Source organism: Lynx rufus, unplaced genomic scaffold (assembly GCF_022079265.1).
Source record: "Lynx rufus isolate CCGP_SWC_20201006 ecotype Redwood Valley unplaced genomic scaffold, mLynRuf1.p SCAF_13, whole genome shotgun sequence".
NCBI lineage: Eukaryota > Metazoa > Chordata > Mammalia > Carnivora > Felidae > Lynx > Lynx rufus.
This window is the reverse complement of record NW_025814827.1, coordinates 66,597,203-66,622,998: the sequence shown is the minus strand read 5'-3', so window position 1 is coordinate 66,622,998 and position 25,796 is coordinate 66,597,203. Positions and strand designations below refer to the sequence as shown.

The following is a 25,796-nucleotide window of genomic DNA, read 5'->3' as shown; positions in this document are numbered from 1 at the left end:
CATGCTTTATTTCTTCTCTTCTTTGTCCCTTCATAAGCCACCCTTGTCTGTCCAAACAATTTCTTCTTTAAGATCTATAAAGGTGTCAAATATCCCCCTGTGAAGCCTACCTTTGTTCCCAGTAGGGAATATTAGTTATTCTTTCATAGAAGGTCCCATAGTATTGGTTTATCATCCTCTATTGTAATTCTTCAATGGTCTTGGGCATACTTATTTATAAATTCTATTATGTGTTTCTATTTATCTATAGACTAATTCAGCTGTTTATTGGCTTTCTTAGTCATTCATAGTTGAATGTTTTCTTGTTAGTAATGTTGTATTCTGAATTCATATCCATTGAGGTTTAATTAGGATAAATTCTCTGTAGTCTAAATTGAGAATATGTCTTCCAAAAATAACTTGGTATTGGATTTACTCAAGCACTCCAGTGATATCACTGGCCAATGATGATTTAATATATATATATTTAATGATTATGGGGCGCCTGGGTGGCTGTCGGTTAAGCGTCCGACTTCGGCTCAGGTCATGATCTCACAGTTTGTGAGTTCAAGCCCCGTGTCAGGCTCTGTGCAGATGGCTCAGAGCCTGGAGCCTCCTTCAGATTCTGTGTCTCCTCTTCTCTCTGCCCAGCTCATGTGCACTTGCTCTCTCTCTCTCTCTCTCTCTCTCTCAATAATAAAATAAAAGTTAAAAATTAATATATATATTTAAAGATTAAATGATGATTTAATATAATTTTTTGTCATCTTCCTTTGCTGGTGAAGGGAAACTATTTTCTAGTAACCCTATGTCTGAGATAACTGTCTTTACTGCTATGGAAAGTGACATGTTATATCTTCTTACTAGATCTTCAACTTTTAGCTTATGCATAAAATCATATTTTGAAATACCAATTTAATCACTTTTCAAAAGTTATTTGCCAGAGAGTAAATGTATTTTATACAAATTCTATTTAAAATTGTGAACAATTAAATATTTTATCTATGTATATTTTAAGAATATTTTAAAATTTACAATCTATGAACATAATATATCTAAAAAGTATCTGCTAGTTTAGATAATGAACTAGGTCATTTAGTCTAAAAAGATTTAAACTGGGACAACGTTGCATAAAAATAAAACTAGAATATAAAAGAGAAAGGAAATTTCTTGGCATGCTTGCTAGAAGGAGAAAAAAAATGCCCACAGAATAAAAAAGAAAAAAAAATATGTTATGAATTCTTTCTGTGTTCAACCAGCAGATGTCATGTTTGGTTGTCAGAGTCTAGGATTATTATAAGGGTATTTCTTTAGTATTATGGTGAGCTTCTTACAAATGACTGTATAAATATTTAATATGATTGGCTCTGAAATCAGAGAAGAAATGTGTGTGTATGTCACTTTAAAAAATTATTTCTCTAAATGAAATAGAAAGCATTTTATTCAATAAAATTTATACAAAAGAGATTTAGTACAAAATATGTTCTGAAACATAAGCATAATATCTATATTTAACTGTAACTCGTCAAGATTTCTTGTCAGTAATTATTTATTACTATTCAGTATTGTGCACCATCTAAAAACTTTTTCATCATTTTTAATGTTTATTTACTTTTAAGAGAGAGAGAGGGAGAGGGAGGGGCAGAGAGAGAGAGGGAGACACAGAATCTGAAGCAGGCTCCAGGCTCTGAGCTGTCAGCACAGAGCCCAAAGCAGGGCTCAAACTCAAAAACTGTGAGACTGTGACCTGAGCCTAAGTCAGACACTCAACCAACTGAGCCACCCAGGCGCCCCAAAAACCTTTTTCATTTTTAATTCTAAGGTTGTGCAGTTCAAGTAAAATTAGAAAAAGTAAAAACATAAAACTTCTAATTAAAATAAAACTTTCTCTATTTTTTTTTATTTCACAAATCAAATTCAAAATTTGTAATGGAGCCTTTTTTATTTGATTTTTTATTTATTTCAGCTTTCATACATCATCACCATTTCTTTGTTCCTAAATCTCTTTATTGTCATATGAGATATTGAAACAGATCATTTCTAAATTATTTTCTAATCTGATTGTCCATGAAAGATGACTGCATATTATGTTACTCACAACAATACAGATATATCAATGCAAATCAAATATTTTTGAAAATATTCTGGAAAGCCTTTATAATATTCTGCAATTGAATATACGGATGATGGAATTTTACACTGAAATTTGGATCTATTTGGAGTGTTAGATGATCTTGAAAATAGATCTTGATTAATTCATATTATTCATAGGATCATGAGGATTTTCTTAATTTCAAGGTCTAACTGCTTCAATAACCTTAAAAGTATTTATTTAGGTAAACAATGAGTTCTAGAATTATGGCTATTTGCATTTATGACAGACAGTCTGTTACCCTCCTGGCACTAAACAAAAAACAGGATTATATTACAGGCAATAGAAACATGCAATGGAATCTGTAAATTACTATGATTTCTACAGTTAAAGTAATACAATAAACAGCAGGCACATGTTTCATAGCACCCAATAGATCTGCGACTCAGTGGTACTTTAAGGGCCACCCTGTGGCTAGTCACCATCTCAGACCTGCTAAATGATTAGTAGGTATTGATTAAATACCTCTAGCAAAGAGAAAATAAATCAATGATGTAGATCATTCCATATTCAGAAAGGATTGGGAGAACATTTCTACATCAAAATGTGTTTCCTTCTAATAGCCACCTGCTGGTATTCATCTTATTTCATAGATCTGTTAAAATTTGTCTGATCTTCTTTCTCTGTGATAGAATTTCAATTCTTAGAAAACTGCATTTGCCCTTTTTTGAGAGATTTTTTTTTGTCCTTTTCTATGCTAAACAGCCATAGGTTGTGACTCTACTCTGTGTACTCATTCCATTTGAATGTGTCCTTCATTTTATAAACAGTGATGCTTAGAACTAAATTTAGTACTGCTGCATTTCCCCCTTGGTTAAAAAACAAAAGCACCCCCCTCCAAAAAAAAAAAAAAAAAACCCTACTGAGACTATTACTTCATTAATTAAATCATCACTAGTCTCTAATGAAAACACTCCAGGTTTGCATTACTTACTTAAGCAGCTCACTTGCTTCATTTTTACGTTTTGGATGCTTACTTTTAATCAAAACCCCTAGCTCTTTAAGCTACTACTAAATGCATGTCCTCAATAACATTTTGAGAAATTTGGTCTCAAATACAAGTTGCCAGTGACATTTTGGGTATTGATTTCTTCATTCAGAGCATTATTTTCCACCTAGATTTTGCCCTTCAGTCTTGTGAACAATAAATTTGTGCTATCACTTAGTAATAGATAAAAATACCATAAAAAGATAAAAGAAGCAATAAAGCGAATGTGATGGCTCTTTTCTAGAGAGTTCCTTCTATGCAGGAGACCTTCTTTTTAATTCATTTCCAATTCAACTGAATGAATATTCACGGAACATTTTTTTAAGTCACAGAATATTGATGTGGTAGGCTTTTCCAAATGTTACTAAAATTCAGATATTTGATTCCATGTAATTTTGCTGGTAAAAGTATCAAAAATCTAATTCAGCTCACCCGATGCTATTTTTTCCTGGTGAACATCTCTGGGGTAATAGAGACTATCACTTCTCTTCTTAGTGGGCAAAACCCATTTTTTAACTATCCTTTAGAAATGTTTATGGGCCAGAGAGCCTGGGTGGCTCAGTCAGTTAAGTGTCCAACTTCGGCTTAGGTCATGATCTCAAAGTTTGTGAGTTTGAGCCCTGCGACGGACTTTGTTGCTGACAGCTCAGAGCCTGGAGCCTGCTTCATATTCTGTGTCTCCCTCTCTCTCTCTTTGCGCCTTCTCCGCTCACTCTCTATCTCTCTCTCTCAAAAATAAATAAACATTAAAAAAAATTTTTTTACAGGCCAGCTCTTCTGCAACGATTAGATGATAGATGAGTAGTGATGAAGAAATATGAAAAACCAGGTAATAGAAGTTCCCACAGAAAGAAACCCAGGAGGAAAAACCCAGGAGGACATTTAATATTTAATTTTTATAAAATAAAAAACAGAAAAGATGTTGAATGAGGGATGATAAATGTACAACTTATTAACTCATCATTCAGTAGGAATTGCAAAGTTATTTGAAAAGTCTAAGAAAATGTTAGCATTTTCTATGAGGACAGAGGCCATACTTCGTTCATTGTGTCCCCAATGTTTAGTATACTACATGGCATTTAATAGGCTCTCCTTTAATGTTGTTGATGTAATAAATAAATACATTATCGGTAAAAAAAAAAATGAAGTATGAAAAAATCTGTTTTTCAGAATATCAGGAGTTGGATCTATCATTCCAAGTGGTCTGTACATTTTTCAACTTGGAACTTGGAAAAAAAAAAAACCGAGATGGTTTATATATGTTATATACACTATATGCACTTCAGATATTCTTAAAATCTAAATAAAAGCCTCTTTGTTATTGGCCCAAGTTCTTATGTCCCTGTGTTGTTTCAGCAATTTCAAATTTATTGACCAAACACAATCTAAACACAGATTTTCATTTTAACTAATTTGTTTTGACAGAATTGATCATTCACTTGCTGAAATACTACTTTTGACTTCTTGGATGCCACAATTTTTATTTTCCTCCTGTTGACAGGTTTATTCCTTCTCACACTTTGTCAGGGTTATCTTCTCTCATCATTCTTAATGCTGGGTTGCTCCAGGGTCAGGCCTTAGTCGTCTTATCTATCTATTCATAACCCCTTGGTGACCTCATCAATCTCATGGCTTTCAATTTAAAATCTATCTATATGCCTATGGTTAGCAAGAGTATATAGCTCTAATCCTGGATTAGAGCTGAATTCGAGACTAGTATATCCCACTTGATGACTCCATTTGTATCATTTAAACTGTTCAAAAGTAACTTTCTGAAGTTCTGCCCCCAAATTTGATCCTCTGATGGGTTTTCATCTCAGTTGATGGAAACTCCATTCTTTCTTGGGCCAAAAACTTGTAGTCGTCCTTGATTCTTCTCTTCCTCTCACACTGTTCATCTAATCAGCCAGGAAATCTTCCTGTATCTATGCTCAGAATTCTCCAGAAAGTTGATTAGATTTTAATAATATGACTTTTCAAGTAGAAGAATTACTCGTGGCACACATGGTAGAATGTGGTAAGAGGGTCAAAAAGAATATGCATGTTTAATGTGTCATCATTAAATTTAAGCACTCTTTCTATTTTTAGGAAAGGCCTATGCTCCAGAATTCTATTATGATACCTACAATCCTGTGTGGCAGAACAGACACCGTGTTTATTCTTACAGTCTACAGTGGACACAAATGAATCCCGATGCAGTAGATCGGATTGTTGCATACCGGTTGGGTATTAGGCAGGTGAGAAAGAAATTTCTTCGGTGCCTTTTTTTCTCTCTCTTTGTGGTTCTCTGTGAAGACCTTGTTATTATGATTTATTGCTCTAAATTTTTAATCATTTTGCATAAATTCCAGAATATATTTTTCCATATGAAAGATTATTGTGCTTTACATAGAATTGTTTGGAATTATTTACGAATGTTTGAATTAACTTTTGCATTTTCTGCTGTGACAGCAGACATTCGAAAGTGATATCCTTTGAGCCTTCTGAAATCCTTCATCACTAGATATGCTATAGAAATTACACTGTATTACTGCTATGAAAGAAACTTATTTAAGATGTGCTTACACTTACCTATAATGCATAATTCTTTGTCTTGTTTCCTAAGGAGTTAGAAGTCTTAGTTATTTTTACACTAAAGGTTTCAAAGTACATAGAGAGGATGTTTTAAGAGTGAATTTAATATATTGGAAGAATAGAAATATTTTAGTAAAATGAGAAAAAACAATCAAGTATGTTTTCCTAAAGTAGCTAAAGATTATGGGTTATGTGAAAATAAATATTTTCAAGTGAACCATCATTAAACCAAATTATCCCTTGTTGGTGTAAATGACATTTTTGAAATTTAAATGTGGGTCTTTACATTGATTCCTGTTACATAGTATATTATCTGGAGTGACTGTTTCAACATAACAAAACATTTTTGAAGAGTTATTTGATGACTATATAATCTATTAGCTTTCCCTCACAACTTTATATTATCCCCAGACTTGTAAAGTGTTATTCCACTTCCTTGATGAAATAACAGAATAGCATTTTGAGTTTCCACAACAGAAAGGACAAAGTTTGCTTGGAGAAGATTGATCAACCATCATTAATCCCCTCAGTTGTATTATCATAAAACCAGTGTTTTTCTACCTTGTTCACAAAGTTATAATAAAAGACTATGTAAGATACATTATTCAAATTAAGATATATTGTGAGTTGAATATTCATGTCTTTCCTGTCTAATCTAATCTAAATGAAAAAATGAAAGAATCTTTTTTCTAGTAAATACATCCTGGCATTTGAAAATTGCCACTTTCTTGTCTAAGTATTCATAGGTCGCTGATAGAGCAGACAGCAGGGTATCATTGAGAAAGTTTATTATTCCCCTTTTGCTTCAGTTCCTAAGGAAATCTGAGTAAATCCCAAACGTATATCGAAATTGTTTGTTCTACTCATTCTAATGTGATGACAATTTTCCCTAATAAAGAAAATATAAACAAGAAAGGTTAGCAGTTCTTTTTCCTTCAGCTGGTGGACTTCTTTTTCTTTTTTTTTTTTTCTTAAGCTAACATTTTTAGATCTTTCATATTTACAGCATCTTAGGGCATTCTTGACTTTAGACATGTCAACTCATTTTCTGAGTCCTTACCACTTGATTTGGTCATTCACATTCATCTTTCATTATCTGTATTTTGAGATATCTAAGAACCGAATACAAATTGGTATTTGTAAAATTGTTATTTTCCTTAGGTGTCTTTTCCTTTTTTTCTGGTTATAACTTTATTTGCAATGATAAAGTCAGAATTTCATCTTTAGTTTCTTACTTTCTTCTTCAGATGTATTCTCTTACAGTACCTGGGTAATGGCCCATTGCTCCTGTAAACTTAAGGGCTGCCTATTTTGGGTCTGCAGAATTTACCCAACTCTGCTCATCATTACCTTCCTTTACTCTCCTGTCTCTCAAAACCTCCATTCCCAATGTCTCCACTGTGTATGCAGCTACCTTCTCTCTAAGTCAGATTTAACAGAAAAGCAGTTACCATTAGAGCCATTCCTCCCAAATTGATTTGAGCAGAATCAGATTTCCTTCTAAGAGGGATCCAACTAATTGAAGCCCTTCCTTCTGTCCACATCTGTACTCATTATTAATAAACTACTTTCTGTATTATGTTTCACAATGATCGCTACCCTATTTTCCAATGGCAGTTTCTCTTCAGATTTTCCTCTCCTACATTAGCATCTCCTATAAATTCTTATTTTTACATATCTGGATCTCTAGTATATAACTAGTATATAACTCTCTGATGTGCACTGATACACATTTCCTAGTCACTGTGGTGTTCCTTGTGAACAAATTAGACAATTTCCCCCTACTCTGCTACTCTAGAATAAATTAAGAGTGTATATGTGTGTATAAATTTCCTCTATGTTTTTTTCAAATTATGCATTCCAGACATATCTGGCTTCCAATTCTAGCCAATCTAGCCTCATCATTTTTTAACTATATAACCTGGAGCAGATTTCTGAACATACCTATACCTAGATTCCTACCCTGTAAATTGAATATAATGATACCTTTCAGGCAATTGGATGTGGAGTGGAATGCATTCCACACTTGCCTCACAGGCCAGCTTCCCTTGTGCGGGGCATTCCTTACATAAACATCTGTTGGAGTTCTCACATTCAGTTACCAGAATTGTGTAAGGAGTTAAAAAAAAAGGGGGCATTTTAGGACCTTAACATGTCTACTATTTTTTAGTTGCATTCGGTATACTGTATATCCTAGGCCTAAGTATTATTCCAAACCATGATTTTCACGAAGTAATTTCTAGACAATTTTGTCCCTTTGTCTTATTTTCATTTCAAACTTGTCTTCCATAATATCCATTTTACTGATTCACATTTTTCTCTTCCACCTTGAGTCTTAGTTTAAAGCCTTCTTGATCAGATCAGTAAGTCTGCTGCTAATACTATTCTTTCCAAGTTTGTGAGATTCATGCCATCCACTACAGGAAAATGTATTTCTGATGTTATGAGCCATAGTCTGGGAAAGGCATTCTAGATATAATGAAAGTGATAGAGTACTTTTAAGAATATCCCCTGCTTAATAAAAGGAAACAAAGATATTAATGTAAAATATGGTTATTTTTCTATATTAGAAAATTTAGATTTCTTCTTTCATTGGCATGTACCTTTAGGTATTAACATTTTTAAAGACACAGATACCAGCATTTTTAACAGAAATCACTCTTGCATTCTGATCTGATGATCACTGTAATAAAGATTTTATATTACATACAAATGGCCTTTTTCATCCCCCAAGCTATCACAGAATCTTGAATCAAGAGCTATTGAATATAATCAATATAACTTGCATGATTTTGAAATAAACACTGCTAGGAATGTAACCTCAACCAAATGGATTTTATAAATAGATTAAAATGGCTGAAAAATGGGTTTTTTTCCCTAATAACTAACATTTATACCTTTGATTATGAGACCAGTTTTTCCTCGAGGGATTATTAGTAATTTATGTCACATATTTCCTGTTTTTTTTAAGACATTTCTTTGGGGGCTCCTGGGTGACTCAGTTGGTTAAGCGTCCGATTTTGGCTCAGGTAATGATCTCACAGTCCCTGAGTTCGAGCCCCGTGTCAGGCTCTGTGCTGACAGCTCAGAGCCTGGAGCCTGTTTCGGATTCTGTGTCTCCCTCTCTCTTTGCCCCTCCCCTGCTCATGCTCTGTCTCTCTCTTTCTCAAAAATAAATTAAAAAATTTAAAAAAAAAGACTTATTTCTTTGGCCAGTATTTTTATTTTGAGCATATATATCTAAATAATTTCTTCTACCCACAAAATATGTAGGTTATCTAGTGCAGAGCACCTCCCCTTTTATATCAAACATTATGTAATACATTTCTGTATTAGATGAAGTCTGTAAAACAAATCTGATTCTTAAAAAATAATGGCAAATTCAATCCTAGAGAGCCCTACTTTGTTTTTAAGCCAGAAACTGTTAGAAACCTTGTTACCTATTATTAAATTCAGGTGATAAAATCACTGCTGTGTTATTAAACCCACAACTGGATAGAGTTGGTGAGCTGAACCTGGCATTTCTGTAGCTTTCTGGTAAATGGATGATTACTTCAATTAAATTATTTAGTCTATATTTAAATATGATGAAAATTCCCTTCGAATTTGAGTATTGCTTATATACTTTTCTTAGAAATTGCTGCAGTGTATTTGAGAAAAAAAGAACACTGGTGTTCTGGAATCACAGCTTTAAGAGACTTAAAAAGAGAACAGATACATCATATGAAGTTAAAAAATGTAATATGTGGGAAAAAAGTTTTCTCAAAACCTTAATATCTTTAATTTATACTTTTTAGGCTCAGCTAAGCAATTGTTTAATCTCCTTAGACAGCTACTAGCCCCACAATTATTTGCTTCATTTGTTGCTTAACAGGAAAGAGAAAAGGTTATTTGAATGTCTGCTTTCCTTGGTATCTAAGGAATTAAGGAACAAGCAAAACTGTTTCTAAGTTATCTGAAGGTACCATAAACATCGTTTGGCCGCATTTGAAACACACACAGCTATAGTTTTAATAATAAAGGATTGTGAAGTTTTATGCAGTTTCTTTTTTATACTCTGTCATAGAGATGCACAATGAATGTGGCTTTTTGACTGTCATCCTTGGAAAGTAGGATGTTTTATTGAATAAAATGAAATGCCTCTGTTCTTTTTAAGTTATGATATATTAGGGGCACCTGGGTGGCTCAGTCGGTGGAGTTTCTGACTTTGGCTCAGGTCACGATCTCACACTCTGTGAGTTCGAGCCCCGCATTGGGCTCTGTGCTGACAGCTCAGAGCCGGTAGCCTGCTTCCGATTCTATGTCTCCCTCTCTCTCTGACCCTCCCCTGTTCATGCTCTGTCTGTCTCAAAAATAAACATTAAATTTTTTTTAAGTTATGATATATTATAATGCTTAGAATTATCATCTTCATTTGACCACTCAGTCAATAAAACTTTAAGTAAGTTAACCCTATGGCGATTACCAGTTCAAAAAAGAAGCATTGCCCTCAGTGTCTTGTTAAAGTGAGCTATAATAGGACTATGTACAAAATGCCATAGAAACAAGTATAAAAGCAATAAGTACTGCAAAGTAGTATGGGTAAGAGATGTGATCACCAAGTTAGAGACTTGTTTATTGGTTTTTATAGATTTATACTCAATTTTTTTCATAAATGGTAATCACTAATATAGACTAATCAAGAAATCACTAATTATGAATATACTTTTTGGTATAGTTATTACATGACTTAATTATAAATTTAATTTTACTTTTTATACATGTGACCATAAAACTGAGCTATAGTTTATTTTTCCTTACATTTAAAACATTTTTGTTATTTTGTTAAATAATTTATTGCTTATTGTTGTTTACTTAAGTTTTAATATTATACTATAATATAGCAGTTAAAAATTTTTAATGTATGGGGGCACCTGGATGGCTCAGTTAGTTGGGGACCTGACTTCTCAGGCCATAATCTCATGGCTTGTGGGTTCAAGCCCCACATCAGGCTCTGTGCTGACAGCTCAAAGCCTGGAGCCTGCTTTGGATTCTCTGTCTCTTTCTCTCTCTTCCCCACTCCTCCATTCATGTTCTGTCTCTCTCTCAAAAATAAATATTATTTTTTTTAATTTATAAATGTATTATATACACAAATGACCATATGTATGACCATTGTGGTTATTAATATTGCTAAGTACCTCATTTAATGTATTGATAGAAACAGAAAAATTTAAGGAGCATGGAGTATAATTGATCATGGGGAATGACTTTTTGTACTTTAGCAACTCATGTAAAGAAGTACTGGCAGTCTACAGATGCTGAAGTAAAATGATAGAATAAGACAGAATGAGATTAATGTGTATGATTGACTTAAACCAATTGGACAGATTTCGTTGAGAGAGATGTTTGGAGGAACCATTTGACATAGGTTGACATTTCATACTGGCCCAGGGAAATCTGTGGAGAATTGATAGATAATGTGGATTCACTGTATAGTCTTAAGTCGTGAATAAAATGACATGTTCTATAGATTAATCTGATCATATCATCCATAGTATATTAAATTATATTATAAGAGAGGCAGAGAAGAAAATTAGGAACGTTTGAAGTAAGGTTGAGTAAGATTTACATTAGAGTAGTGAAAGGGGAGAGAGAAAAATTGAATTAAGAAAATGTTGAAATGGGCAGAACTTGAATATTGATTTAATTTGTGAGAAACAGTTTTTAAAAGTACAATGACCTTTGTTTTCTGCCATTTACTTCAATCTCTTTAGTGAATGTTCTGGAAATCATCAAGTATATAGATGAAGAAGAGAGCAGGCAATGGAGAGAAAGGTAGAGAAGCCATTTTGTTAATGGTCTCTTTGGCTCTGGAAAAGAAATAAGCCATATGCCAGTTCATAAAAAGTGGCTATCTCCATCTTCCAAATGAAAGACACCACACATATATTCTTCATTCATTCCATAAATACTCACTTCACAATTTATTTTTTAGGAGGAATAAATAGGATACATTTGAAAGACCTGGACAAGCCAAGGGCCTTTTCTGTGAAAGCCTTTGCAAAATAAGGTTATGTTGTCTTGGAAAATTCCAACTATTTCCTGAAGAGTTTTTCTGAGTCTGTGGCCCTTTGTACATATTTCATTTTGTGTAGTAATACTACTCAGAAAAATTAATGAAAATTTTCCTTTTACTTGACCCTGAGTGAGATAGAAAATGAGCAACCTCGAAGAGACTTTTGGAGTGAAAGATTGTTAAATTATTGATAAAAATAAGATATTGAATCAAAGTTTGCAAGAATGCTCAGATTTTTAAGTTGAACTTGTTAAATTTGAGTGATAGTAAACATAAAACAAAAAAGGTAGCCTGGGCAGGAATGTACTACTAGAATTTGAGTGAACAATTCTCCTTGAAAACATAAATTTATAGACCAGAAGCATTAGACCTGAGAACTGAAGATAGCAAAAATGTAGAGACATAAATTTACTGCATTAAGACAGTGAGGATAGAAGTTCCAGTGAAAAAAGAAATAACTAAGAGGTAGAAAAATCTACTATATCATGGAAACTAAGGGAAAGGTATGTGAATACATGCCTGAAAAGGGGGGGGGGGTTGTATTCATACATTTAAATAAATTTTAAAAGTTTAAAAAGGCCTGAAGTTTAAAAATACCAGATACTGACAAACCAGTGTTGCTTTTTTATTTAAGGTGAACAATTAAGAGGGGAATAGAAAAAATAAATGTAGGTAGGTTTAATATTATTTCAAGGTCAAGTGTTAAAAAATCTAATTGAGCTGAACCTATCTTGGCTGTCCATTTGAATCAGTATTTTGTTAAGAGGAAAACAGAAGACTCATATATTTCTTTGGATAAGAGAACACTTCTTACACGTCTAAGTTGTATCTTTTGTAGTCTGTAAATAAGTGGTTTATGGGTTCCAAGAATTTGCTCCCAAAGAAACTGTCCAAAAGACCTATATATGTTATATTCTGTGCTATTATATATTATAACATTGTATAATATATAATATACTATATATTCATGGTCTTAAATGACTAGGACTGTAGAGTTTACCGGAAAACAGTCATTCATTCAACTACTTTTAAGCGAAAAAAATATCAAAACTTAAAATGGAGAATGAAGTTTGGATTAAGAATCCTTTTTAAATTAAGCTTTTTATTTTAATTACAGTATAGTCAATATACAGTATTAGTTTTAGGTGTATAATGTAGTGATTCAACATTTCTGTGCATTACTTAATGCTCTACTCTTAATCCCATCACATATTTCACCCATTCCCCACCAACCTCCCCTCTGATAACCATCAGTTTCATGAGCTTGTTCTCTATAGTTAAGAATCTGTTTCTTGGTTTATCTCTCTCTTTTTTTTCTTTGTTCATTTGTTTTTTTCCTTAAATTTCACAAATGAGTGAAATCATACAGTATTTGTCTTTCTCTGACTTATTTTGCTTAGCATTATGCTCTCTAGCTCCATCCATGTTGTTGCAAATGGCAAGATTTCATTCTTTTTTATGGCCAAGTAATATTCTATTGCACATATATCCACTGCTTTTTTATCCACTCATCTATTGGTAGACACTTGGCTTCATTTTCCTTTTTTCAGGCTTCAACACTATGCAAGTTGTTTGTTTCAATTTAGATTTACTTATTGATGTATAGTTTATATTTTTACTTTATGTACTATGTCTATTAATAAACTGAACACACTTTGTGTTATAGCAGTTGCTCTCAAATTTGAGTGTACATCAGAATCACCTATAGTGCTTCATAAAACACTTGCTGCACCCTGCTTCGACAGGTTCTGGTTTAGTGAGTCTGGGGTATGGCCCAAGTATTTGTATTTTTAACAACTTCCTGTGTGAACTTGATAAAGCTATATCAGGGCCATACTTTGGAACCATTCTGTATTGAAGGGACTAAGATCAGATTCCATTTTCATCTTTTGACATTTTCTCATAATAGCATTCCTATATGATCTCAGTATTTAAAAAGTGTGTAAATGCTGTTTAAGCACAGTGCTTGGCATATGCTGCTCAACACCATTTTTGGAATTAATGATTTTGAAATTTACATGTTATAATGAGTAAATTATAAGGGGTACAATGAGTTCCAACCAGAGAGGTATCCTTTTGTTATGCCTGAATTGATGCATTTCCAAGACCAGTGATTATTAACATATTCTCAGTCTACCATTAATCTTCAAGATATATCTGGTATACTGAGAACTTAAATGCAAATATTTCCCTTAGTTCTTCTGGGCAAGATATGCACAGTTCCTTAGGCTTATTTTGTATATATTTTTTTTTTAATTTTTTTTTCAACGTTTATTTATTTTTGCGACAGAGAGAGACAGAGCATGAACGGGGGAGGGGCAGAGAGAGAGGGAGACACAGAATCGGAAACAGGCTCCAGGCTCTGAGACATCAGCCCAGAGCCCGACGCGGGGCTCGAACTCACGGACCGCGAGATCGTGACCTGGCTGAAGTCGGACGCTTAACCGACTGCGCCACCCAGGCGCCCCAATATTTTTAAAGATTTTTTACAAGAAACCTACAAATGGAGTGTTAAAAGTTAACTTACTTATGGTATGTGTAAACTAAAATTTGCATTTGATAGTTTTCTAATGACTGACTCGGTGCCTCATCAAGGAATGTTATTACTTCAAAACACTATTATAACTTCTAAGTGATCATTCCCTCAAGTTTCAAGAATGAATGATTGTCAGAGTGCTCTTCAATTGACAACCACTTTCTATTGCTTCTTTTCATTTTTAATTATAAATTACCATCAATTTATCTTTATCATTTTCAGTTTAATTCTTCACATTTCTTAAGTTGTCTGAAAATGTGGATCCTATATATTTTTACACTTACTTTCATGATATAAAACTTAACTAAAGTAGCTGGAAGAATATTTACCTTTGAGTGATGAATGCTGAACATGAAAGATTTCAAAAAATTACATTAACTACAGTCGTACAGTTGCTTGATACTGGATTGTCAGATACTCCAAGTTTCTGTTCTCTGTTTTAAAAAGTTCAAACAAGAAATGAAAACAATCATAACGTGTTTAGTGGACTCCAAGTTCTGAAAACCATTTATGAAAAGATAGAGCAAGAAGTTGAGAAAAATTTGAAGGCAATAGTTTGAATAGAACAGGAATGACTTATTCTTACCAGTTGTTCTTTTTTTTTTTCAATTTTTTAAAATTTACATCCAAATGAGTTAGCATATAGTGCAACAATGATTTCAGGAGTAGATTCCTTAGTGCCCCTTACCCATTTAACCCATCGCCCCTCCCACAGCCCCTCCAGTAACCCTCTGTTTGTTCTCTATATTTAAGAGTCTCTTCTGTTTTGTCCCTCTCCGTTTTATATTATTTTTGTTTCCCTTCCATTATCCTCATCTGTTTTGTCTCTTAAAGTCCTCATATGAGTGAAGTCATATTATTTTTGCCTTTCTCTGACTGACTAATTTCACTTAGCATAATATCCTCCAGTTCCATCCATGTAGTCGCAAATGGCAAGATTTCATTCTTTTTGATTATCGAGTAATACTCCATTGTATGGGTGTGTGTATATATACATATATATCACTTCTTCTTTATCCATTCATCCATCAATGGATATTTGGACTCTTTCCATACTTTGGCTATTGTTGATACTGCTGCTATAAACATGGGGGTGCATGTGTCCCTTCAAAACAGGACACCTGTATCCCTTGGATAAATGCCTAGTAGTGCAATTGTTGGGGCGTAGGGTAGTTCTATTTTGAGGGGTTCTTTTTGAGGAAGCTCCATACTGTTTTCCAGAGTGGCTGCACCAGCTTGCATTCCCACCAACAATGCAAAAGAGATCCTCTTTCTCCATATCCTCGCAAACATCTGTTGTTGCTTGAGTTGTTAATGTTAGCTATTTTGACAGGAGTAAGGTGGTATCTCATTGTGGTTTTGATTTCTATTTCCCTGATGATGAATGATGTTGAGCATTTTTTCATGTGTCGGTTGGCCATCTGGATGTCTTCTTTGGAGAAGTGTCTATTCGTGTCTTTTGCCCATTTCTTCACTGGATTATTTGTTTTTTGGGTGTTGAGTTTGATACGTTCTTTATGGATTTTGGATACTAACCCTTTATCTGATATGTTGTTTACAAATATCTTCTCCCATTCTGTCAGTTGCCTTTTAGTTTTGCTGATTGTTTCCTTTGCTGTGCATGAGCTTTTTATTTTGATGAGGTCCCAATAGTTCATTTTTTGCTTTTGTTTCCCTTGCCTCTGGAGGTGTTGAGTAAGAAGTTGCTGCAGCCAGTATCAAAGAGGTTTTTGCCTACCTTCTCCTCAAGGATCTTGATGGCTTCCTGTCTTACACTGAGGTCTTTCATCCATTTTGAGTTTATTTTTGTATATGGTGTAAGAAAGTGGTCCAGGTTCATTCTTCTGCATGTCACTGTCCAGTTTTCCCAGCACCACTTGCTGAAGAGACTGTCTTTATTGCATTGGATATTCTTTCCTGCTTTCTCAAAGATTAGTTGGCCATACGTTCGTGGGTCCATTTCTGGGTTCTCTTCTGTTCCATTGATCTGAGTGTGTTTTTGTGCCAGTAACATACTTTTTTTTTTTCATACTGTCTTGATGATTACACCTTTGTAGTATAGCTTGAAGTCTAGGATTGTGATACCTCCTGCATTAGTTTTCTTTTTCAAGAATGCTTTGGCTATTCGGGGTCTTTTCTGGTTCCATAAAAATTTTAGGATTATTTGTTCTAGTTCTGTGAAGAATGCTGGTGTTATTTTGGTAGGGATTGCATTGAATATGTAGATTGCTTTGGGTAGTATCGACATTTTAACAATATTTGTTCTTCCTATCCGGTATCATGGAATCTTTTTTCCTTGGGGTGTGTGTGTGTGTGTGTGTGTGTGTGTGTGTGTCTTCTTCAATTTCTTTCATAAGCTTTCTATAATTTTCAGTGTATGGATTTTTCACCTCTTTGTTTAGATTTATTCCTAGGTATTTTATGGGTTTTGTTGCAACTGTAAATGGGATCGATTCCTTGATTTTCTTTCTGTCACTTCATTGTTGGTGAATAGGAATGCAACCGAATGCTGTGTGTTGGTTCTATATCTTGCAACTTTGCTGAATTCATGAATTAGTTCTAGCAGTATTTTGGTGGAATCTTTTGGGTTTTTCATATAGAGTATCATGTCATCTGCAAAGAGTGAAAGTTTGACCTCCTCCTGGCCGATTTGGATGCCTTTATTTCTTTGTGTTGCTGACTGCAGAGGTTAAGACTTCCAACACTGTGTTGAATAACAGTGGTGAGAGTGGACATCCCTGTCTTGTTTCTGACCTTAGGGGGAAAGTTCTCAGTTTTTCCCCATTGAGGATGATATTAACGTTGGGTCATTCATATATGGCTTTTATGATCTCGAGTTATGCTCCTTCATTCCCTACCTTCTTGAGGGTTTTTATCAAGAAAGGATGTTGTATTTTGTCAAATGCTTTCTCTGCATCTTTTGAGAGGATCCTATGGTTCTTGTCCGTTCTTTTATTGATGTGATGAATCACATTAATTGTTTTGCAGATATTGAACCAGCCCTGCATCCCAGGTATAAATCCCACTTGGTCGTGGTGAATAATTTTTTTAATGTATTGTTGGATCCAGTTGGCTAGTATCTTGTTGAGGATTTTTGCATCCATGTTCATCAGGGAAATTGGTCTATAGTTCTCCTATATAGTGGGGTCTCTGTCTGGTTTTGGAATCAAAGTAGTGCTGGCTTCCTAGAAAGAGTTTGGAAGTTTTCTTTCCATTTCTATTCTTTGGAACATCTTCAAGAGAATAGGTGTTAACTCTTCCATAAATGTTTGGTAGAATTCCCCTGGAAAGCCATGTGTCCCTGGACTCTTGTTTTTTGGCAGGTTTTTGATTACTAAGTAAATTTCCTTCCTGGTTATGGGTCTGTACAAATTTTCTATTTCTTCCTGTTTCAGTTTTGGTAGTGTATATGTTTCTAGGAATTTGTCCGGTTCTTCCAGATTGCCCATTTTATTGTCATATAATTTCTCATAATATTCTCTTTTTATTGTTTTTATTTTTGCTGTATTGGTTGTGATCTCTCCTCTTTCATTCTTGATTTTATTTATTTGGGTCCTTTCCTTTTTCTTTTGATCAAACTGGCTAGTGGTTTATCAATTTTGTTAATTCTTCCAAAGAACTGGCTTCTGGTTTCATTGATCTGTTCTACTGGTTTTTTGGTTTTGATAACATTAATTTTGGCTCTAGTCTTTGTTATTTCCTGTCTTCTGCTGGCTTTGGGTTTTATTTGCTGTTCTTTTTCTACCTCCTTGAGGCATAAGGTTAGGTTGTGTATCTGAGATCTTTCTTCCTTCTTCAGGAAGGCCTGGATTGCTATATACTTTCCTTTTATGACCATTTTGCTGTCTCCCAGAGGTTTTGGGTTGTGGTGTTATCATTTTCATTGACTTCCATATACTTTTTAATTTCCTCTTTAGCTTCTTGGTTAGTCCAATCATTCTTTAGTAGGATGTTCTTCAGTCTCCAAGTATTTGTTACCTTTCCAAATTCTTTCTTGTGGTTGATTTCAAGTTTCATAACATTGTGGTCTGAAAATGTGCACGGTATGATCTTGATCTTTTTGTACTTACTTACTGCTGATTTGTGTCCCAGTATATGGTCTATTCTGGAGAACGTTCCGTGTGCACTGGAGAAGAATGTATATTCTGCTTTAGGATGAAATGTTCTGAATATATCTGTTAAGTCCATCTGGTCCAGTTTGTCATTCAAAGCCATTGTCTTCCTGTTGATTTTTTAATTAGATGATCTGTCCATTGCTGTGAGTGGGGTGTTGAAATCTCCTACTATTATGGTGTTACTATCGATGAGTTTGTGTTTGTGATTAATTGATTTATATATTTGGGTTCTTCCACATTTGGCTCATAAAAGGTTACAATTGTTAGGTCTTCTTGGTGGATATACCCCTTGATTAGGATATAATGCCCTTCTGCATCTCTTGATACAGTCTTATTTAAAATTTTTTTAGTATATATTTATCTTTGAGACACAGCGCATGAGCAGAGGAGGAGAGAGAGAGACAGAAAGACAGACAGACAGAGACAGAAGCTGGAGCAGGCTTCAGGCTCTGAACTTTCTGCACAGAGCCTGACACGAGGCTCAAACTCATGAGCTGTGAGATCATGACCTGAGCTGAAGTTGGACACCGAAAGGACTGAGCCTCCCAGGTGCCCCTGATACAGTCTTTATTTTAAAGTCTAGATTTTCTGATGTAAGTGTGGCTACTCTGGCTTTCTTTTGTCAACCATTAGCATGATAGATGGTTCTCCATCACCTTATTTTCAATATGAAGGTGTCTTTAGTTCTAAAGTGGGTCTCTTGTAATCAGCATATAGATGGATCTTGTTTTCCTATGTTACCCTTTGTCTTTCGATTGGAGCATTGAGTCCATTGACATGTAGAGTGAGTACTGAAAGATATGAATTTATTGCCATTATGATGCTTGTAGAGTTGGAGTTTCTCAGGTCTTTTCTAATCTTTGTTGCTTTTGGTATTTATTCATTCATTCATTCATTCATTCATTCATTATTTTCTCCCCTCAGAGAGTCCCCTTGAAAATTTATTGCAGGGCTCATTTAGTGGTCACAAATTGCTTTAATTTTTTTTTTTTTTTTTTTTTTTTTTTTTTTTTTTTGTCTAGGAATCTTTTTATCTCTCCTTCTATTTTGAATGACAACTTTGCTGGATAAAGAATTCTTGGCTGCATATTTTTCTGATTCATCACATTGAATATACTCTGCCACTCCTTTCTGGCCTGCCAAGTTTCTGTGGATAGGTCTGCTGCAAACCTGATCTGTCTTCCCTTGTAGGTTAGGGACTTTTTTTTCCATTGCTGCTTTCATGATTCTCTCCTTGCCTGAGTATTTTGTGAATTTACTGTGATATGCCTTGTTGATGGTCGGTTTTTATTGACCCTAATGGGGGTCCTTTGTGCTTCCTGGATTTTGATGTCTGTGTCTTTCCCTAGGTTAGGAAAATTTTCCACTATGATTTGCTCACAAAACCCTTCTACCCCTATCTCTCTGTCTTCCTCTTCTGGGACCCCTATGATTCTGATGTTCCTTTCTAATGAGTTACTAATTTCTCTAATTCTTAAATCGTGCTCTTTTGCCTTAATCTCCCTCTTTTTTTCTGCTTCATTATTCTGTATAAGTTTGTCCTCTATATTGATGATTCTCTGTTCTGCCTCATCCATCCTTGCCGCGTGGCATCCATCCGTGATTGCAGCTCAGTTATAGCATTTTTAACTTCTTTCTGTCTATTTTTTATTTCTTTTATCTCTGCAGAAAGGGATCCTAATCTATTTTCGACTCCAGCTAGTATTCTTATTATTATCATGATTCTAAATTCTGGTTCAGACATCTTGCTTATATCTGTGTTGGTTAAATCCCTGGCTGTTGTTTCTTAGTGCTCTTTCTTTTGGAGTGATTTCCTTCATTTTGTCATTTTTGAAGGGAGAAAGGGAATTAATGATGTAGAAAAATTAAAAATTAAAAAATTAAAATTAAAAGTATTAAAATTATTAATTAATAACACACACACACACACAAACACAAATCAAATAATGATCCTAGATCCTGGGTGCGTTTTGGTCTGGGTGCTGAAAGTGGTTTGACAGATTTGAAAAAAAAAAGGGGGGGTGAAGGAATCGTTTCAGAATTTGAAGAAATGAATACACTGAAGTAGACTAAAATGAGATGATGGGAGTAAAATACAATTTGAAAAAATATACACAAAAGTAAAGAATATAGTAGAAAAATATTAAAGAAATATTTTTAATAAAATTAATAAAGATGAATTTTTTTCTCTTTCTGTATTCAAGAAAAAGAAATGAAAAATAGAAAAAAGAGAAAGAAAAAAAGGAAGTCATTTGAAATTTTGAAAAAGTGAATACACTGTAGTAGACTAAAATAAAATGAATGAAGTAAAATAGAATTTGAAAAAATTTACATAAAATACAACAAAAAATTAAAGAAAGAATTTTTAATAGAAATTGAAAGTTTAAAATGAAGTTTTTGTCTTTCTGCATTCAAGAAAAAGAAAGGAAACAGAAAAGAGGAAACAGAAAAAGAAAAAAAAGGAAATCATTTGAAAATTTGAAAAAGTGAATACACTGAAGTAGACTAAAATAAAATGATGGATGTAAAATATAATTTGAAAAAAAATTACACAAAAGTAAAAAATATAGTAAAAAATTTAAAGAAAAATATTTTTAATAAAAATTGAAAATAAAAATGATTTTTTTCTCTGTATTCAAGAAAAAGAAGAGAATTGAAAAAGAGGGGAAAAAAGAAGGAAAATTGAATAGATGGAGCTGCTAACAGATTGAAATAGGACTGAAATTACTTCATTTCCCCTAGAAGTCAGACTATGAAGCACTGTGAAGTCCATCCATTTACTAAGTAGGCGGTGAGACTTGTGTTCTTGAAGAGCCAGGTTGGCCAGTTTGGGCGGGGCTCAGTGTAAGGGCTCCATTCTCCACTAGATTGTGCTGCTAGCCTACTGGGGTGGAGTGTTGTGGTGCTCATAGGTGCATATGCGCAAGCACGGGAGCAGTGAAAATGGCGTCACACAGCTACCCAGTCTCTAGTATCAGAACTCTGTTCTCCTGGATCCGCAATTGCCAACCCGTCCTCTGTCTTCAGCTTTTGTCCATTCCCTGCTTTTTCACTGTCTGTGACCAGGCCCCAGGCAGTACCTCTTTCCCGAGTTTTATCTCAGGTGCAGCTGTTTTCCCCGGTTCCTTACTTCTGAAGGACTGCGGCTTTGACCCGTTCCGCCCCTCTGCGGGAGAGTATCACCGAGCAATGGCCGAATGTCGCTGCACCCAGGAACACTTGCTGGACCCTGCTGCTTCCGGTACCCCGAGACTGCGGCAAGATGCCAACCCACCACAGAAAAAGTTCACAAGATAGTGTAGCAGCAGCTTTTCAGGGATTACGGAAAATCACAACACACATCTGGCACCAGGCTTCACCCTTAAAGACCTTGTTCTAGCTCCAGCAAATGTGCCCATTCTCTGGGGTCTGCTGGGACCAGATGGCTTCAACAGTCTCTACCAAATGTCTTCCAGCAGTGGAATTCCTTTTCCCCGTGTGACCTGAGAACCTCCCGGAACCCACTCTGCCCCTGGGGATTCACCCTTCCCACCAGAGCACCTCCAGGTTCGAGCTGTGGAGTTGCAGACTTTGTGCTCCCCTTGTTTAGAGTCTTAATGGAATTTAAACCTTCTCCTTTCTCCTTTCTCCCTTTGTACTTTAGTCCCTATGGCTGTTTCCAATTTTCCACTTTCTCTCCAGCTCCTTTTGGGGAGGAGTGCTTTTCCCGTATTCTCCCCCCAGCCCCCCCCCCACCATCTCGGTCCTCTCTCCACCCGCCCTCCTTCCTTCGTGGCTTCTCGCTCCCCAAGTTCACTTCTCTGTGCTGTGTGCCTGCTTTATTTGGTTCAGGTTGTGCAGATTCTCGTGTTAATCCTCCAATCAGTTTTCTAGGTGTGTAGGATGGTTTAGTGTTGGTCTGGCTGTATTTTATGGATGTGAGACACACAAAAAACTTCCATGCTATTCTTGGCTACTCCTCAACTTAGGAGTTCTTATAGATTCCACCAGCTGCTCTTGAAGTATGCATGCTGCACAGTCTGGTACTTTGCTTTACATATACTACCATATTTTATTTTTTAATCAACACAGTGAGATAGATATTCCTGTTTTTCTGTGTTAATGACAATTAAGTCATGGGGTTAAGTAATACACCCAAGATCAAAGGTGAAACTGGGATTTGAACCCAAGACATGTGGGTTGGAGTCTGACAAGTGTAATTCAGCTGAATATCATTTGAGCTGTGTGTCTTTATCTTCTATGTCATCTTTCCTCTCCTTCCTCTTTCTTCTTCTTCATTTTTTAAATTTTTTTAAGTTCATTTCAGGAGAGAGAGAGAGAGAGCGAGCAAGCATAAGCAGGGGAGGGATAGAGAGGAGAGAAAGAGTCCTAGGCAGGCTCTGTGCTGTCATAAGGGGCTCATGACCTGAGTTGAGACCAAGAGTTGGGCGCTTCACTGACTGAGCCTTCCAAGTGCCCCTCTTATTCTTCATTTTTTAATGGTAGATTTTCATCTTGTTTTCTAATTTCTCTTATACTGATTTCTTATTGACAATTTCTACCTCTTTTTGTATTAACTTTAGTTGCTATTCATATTTTAATTAGAATTATATATATCTATACCCACATAGTTGAACATTATGTTTTTCTTCTTTTAATTTCTTCTGTATTTTAGGATGCATCCACTTTTCTACTTACATTTTCTATATTTTATACAAACCTTTCTGATTTTGGAAATCTTTTCCTCAATTTGTTATTTTATAGTTTACTTAATTATGGCATGATATGAATACCCGTTTTTGCTTTTTTATTGGTAAATGAGGAAAACAAAACACAACTGTTTGATTTCAGAATAAATAATAATATAAATTAGAAAAATATGCCAATATAATACTAAAAACCAAAAATTCCTGTGAAATTGGTATTATCAATCTTGTTTAGATGCAGAAATAATCTTCTGAAAGTTAAGCTTTGTAATCATGTTCTGCAGAGAGAGGGGTCCTTGGGGAACTATAATATTAACCTTGTTTGTCTAATTCTAAAAGCTCTTTTCTTCTATATTTCACTGCTGTGAAATTCTGTATGCTTCTCTGAATCATTAGAATGTAATATTTCATTGGAAAGGATGTTGGACAGGCATCCCAGAGCTCTATCATGAAAAGGTATATATGTCTGCTCACCTCTTGCTGCTTCTACAGCCAAATACAAAAAGTTTATAAATCAAAATACCAATACAAGAATAGCATGTTTGCTGTGCCTTATAATTGAGGCTAGACAAAAGGGGGTTAGGGTCTATTGTAAATGAATGCTTAAATCTGCCTTCTATATTTCATGTCAAGTTATAAAGAGGTCAGTCATAAGAAAGAAGGATCCTTTCATGTAATCAGTGAAGCGTGTACTAAGCTCTGATTAAATATGAAGGACTCAAATGCCAAGCATTTAAGATGCCAAGGAGGTGGGAATGGGTGGGTGGGAGGATAGTCTTATATCTTCATGGATGGATAACCAAGGAGGCAATTACAGTACAGTTTGATAGGTATGATAATATGTGTGGATATAAGGTATTGTGGGAAAACATTGGAGGAGAACCTAAGATAACTTTGGGAGGTGAGGAATGCTGACACAGTAATAGCAAACTTACATGGGAAGAGTGAATAGAAGTTACCCCAGATCAGGGGACATGGAGGGAATTACCATGTACCTGATACAAAACCAGCATGGTAAGTTCAGAGACTTGAGAATAAAGCAGTGTATCTGACCATGTACTGCATGAGGGGCAGAATCTAGCTGGAGATATGATAGACCAAGGACACAAAGGGTCAAATTAAATATTCCAAACAAGTTAGACTTCACCTTGAGAGAAGTGGGAGACCCAGAAAAGGCCAAAACCGAGGAATCAAATGATTGCTATTGTGGCACAAAATTAAGAAGGGATGAGCATAGAGTGAAAGCTGTTTTTTTTTTTTTTTTATTTCAAATGATATATAACAACAGGAATCAGTGCTGCTGCCTTGGTGATTGGAGAGAAATTGATTTGGCCACATGAGGATGATTTGATGATTAAATTTAGATTATGGGAAAGAAGGAAGCAAGAAGGCAGAGTTGAAAAAAAAAGTTCACTACTTATGTGCTTGTTGTCAAAAATCTTATGTCAAAACATGAATATCTGTTACTCTTTTCGATAGGTTAAGAAAATATTTTTAAATATGATTTTTTATAGTTCTAGGAAAATAAATTGCTATTGAGATGAATGGTAGACACATATTTAATGGAATGTTTTCAAGCAAATATACAATGGTAAAATTTAAAAACAAAATCTGAAGGAAGTTTCACGTGATAATATAAAAGAACCTTAATGTATCCCCGCAACTCTTTTTTTAGTGTTCTAAGATTTATTCTCAGAAACTCATGTCTTAACAAAATGACACAATAAAAAATTCATAGGAAGTTTTCTTATATTTAATAGGCATCTCCCTCAAAAATAGGAAGCTAATTTTGAACATGTGTGTCTATGCTTATAGTACAAGGTGCTACAATGATAGGTCCTAAAATGAGAAAAAAATTTTGAAAGAATAGTTACTCTTAACACACACATGCACATGTGCGCGCGCGCATGTGTATGTGTGTGTGTATATATTTTATACTATATCCTCTATAATTTTATATTATTCTTTCTTTAGAAAGTATCTTGGTGCCCCACAGTATTGGTATACTAGGTTAAGTACTCCTGTATATTAATACAAAATTACTTTTACAGCATTAATTATTTTTTGGAAAGAAAAATGTGAAGGCTTGTACCAGTTCTTAAATCTTACTCTTGGAAGGGACCCATATCACTTCTTTTCCTATTTCCTTGACCAAAGCAAGCCCAATGACTTTAAGTGAGATAAACAAGGCAGACAAGTGGTATCCTCATGTACCTACAAATATAAAAGAAAATATTTATGAAGAGCATGAGTTACCACCCAGATTTGCCTTTCTAGTCAGCAGTGTTTGATTGAATATATTAATAATATCATTTGACTTTCTGATGAAACTGTAACCTCAGAAAGATCTGCTTCTTAAGTTTACTTCTAAAATATTAAAAGAATGAGTACAAATTTTATTTTGAAATTATAGCATTTAGTTCAAATAATGAAAGCATAAAGAATTCAAAGGGGCTCAAAAATTGTCTTTTGAATGCCTGAGTCAATAAATAAATGATGAAATAAATGCCCCTGTATACATGCTATCTATGTAAAAGAACAATACATGACCCTGTGTATAATTTGTCAAAGCCTTAATATTCTTTGATTCTTCTTTTGTAATTAGATGTTACACACTGTTTTATGTAGGATAAGAAGTGAAACAGACAGAAAAAGTCCATGAACTCATGAAGCTTATTTTCTTTTAGAGAGCAGACCAACACACACACA

At 34.7% G+C, this 25,796-nt stretch overlaps 1 protein-coding gene across 1 annotated transcript in view; it reads left to right on the top strand.

Annotated features, from left to right (window-relative positions):
* MDGA2 (MAM domain containing glycosylphosphatidylinositol anchor 2) overlaps window positions 1-25,796 on the top strand; it is an 850,755-nt gene that overhangs the window by 747,609 nt on the left and 77,350 nt on the right. Inside the window, exon 10 of the mRNA XM_047075663.1 lies at window positions 5,208-5,356. Within this exon, the coding sequence (XP_046931619.1) occupies window positions 5,208-5,356 (149 nt within the window). The remainder of the gene's footprint in view (window positions 1-5,207; window positions 5,357-25,796) is intronic.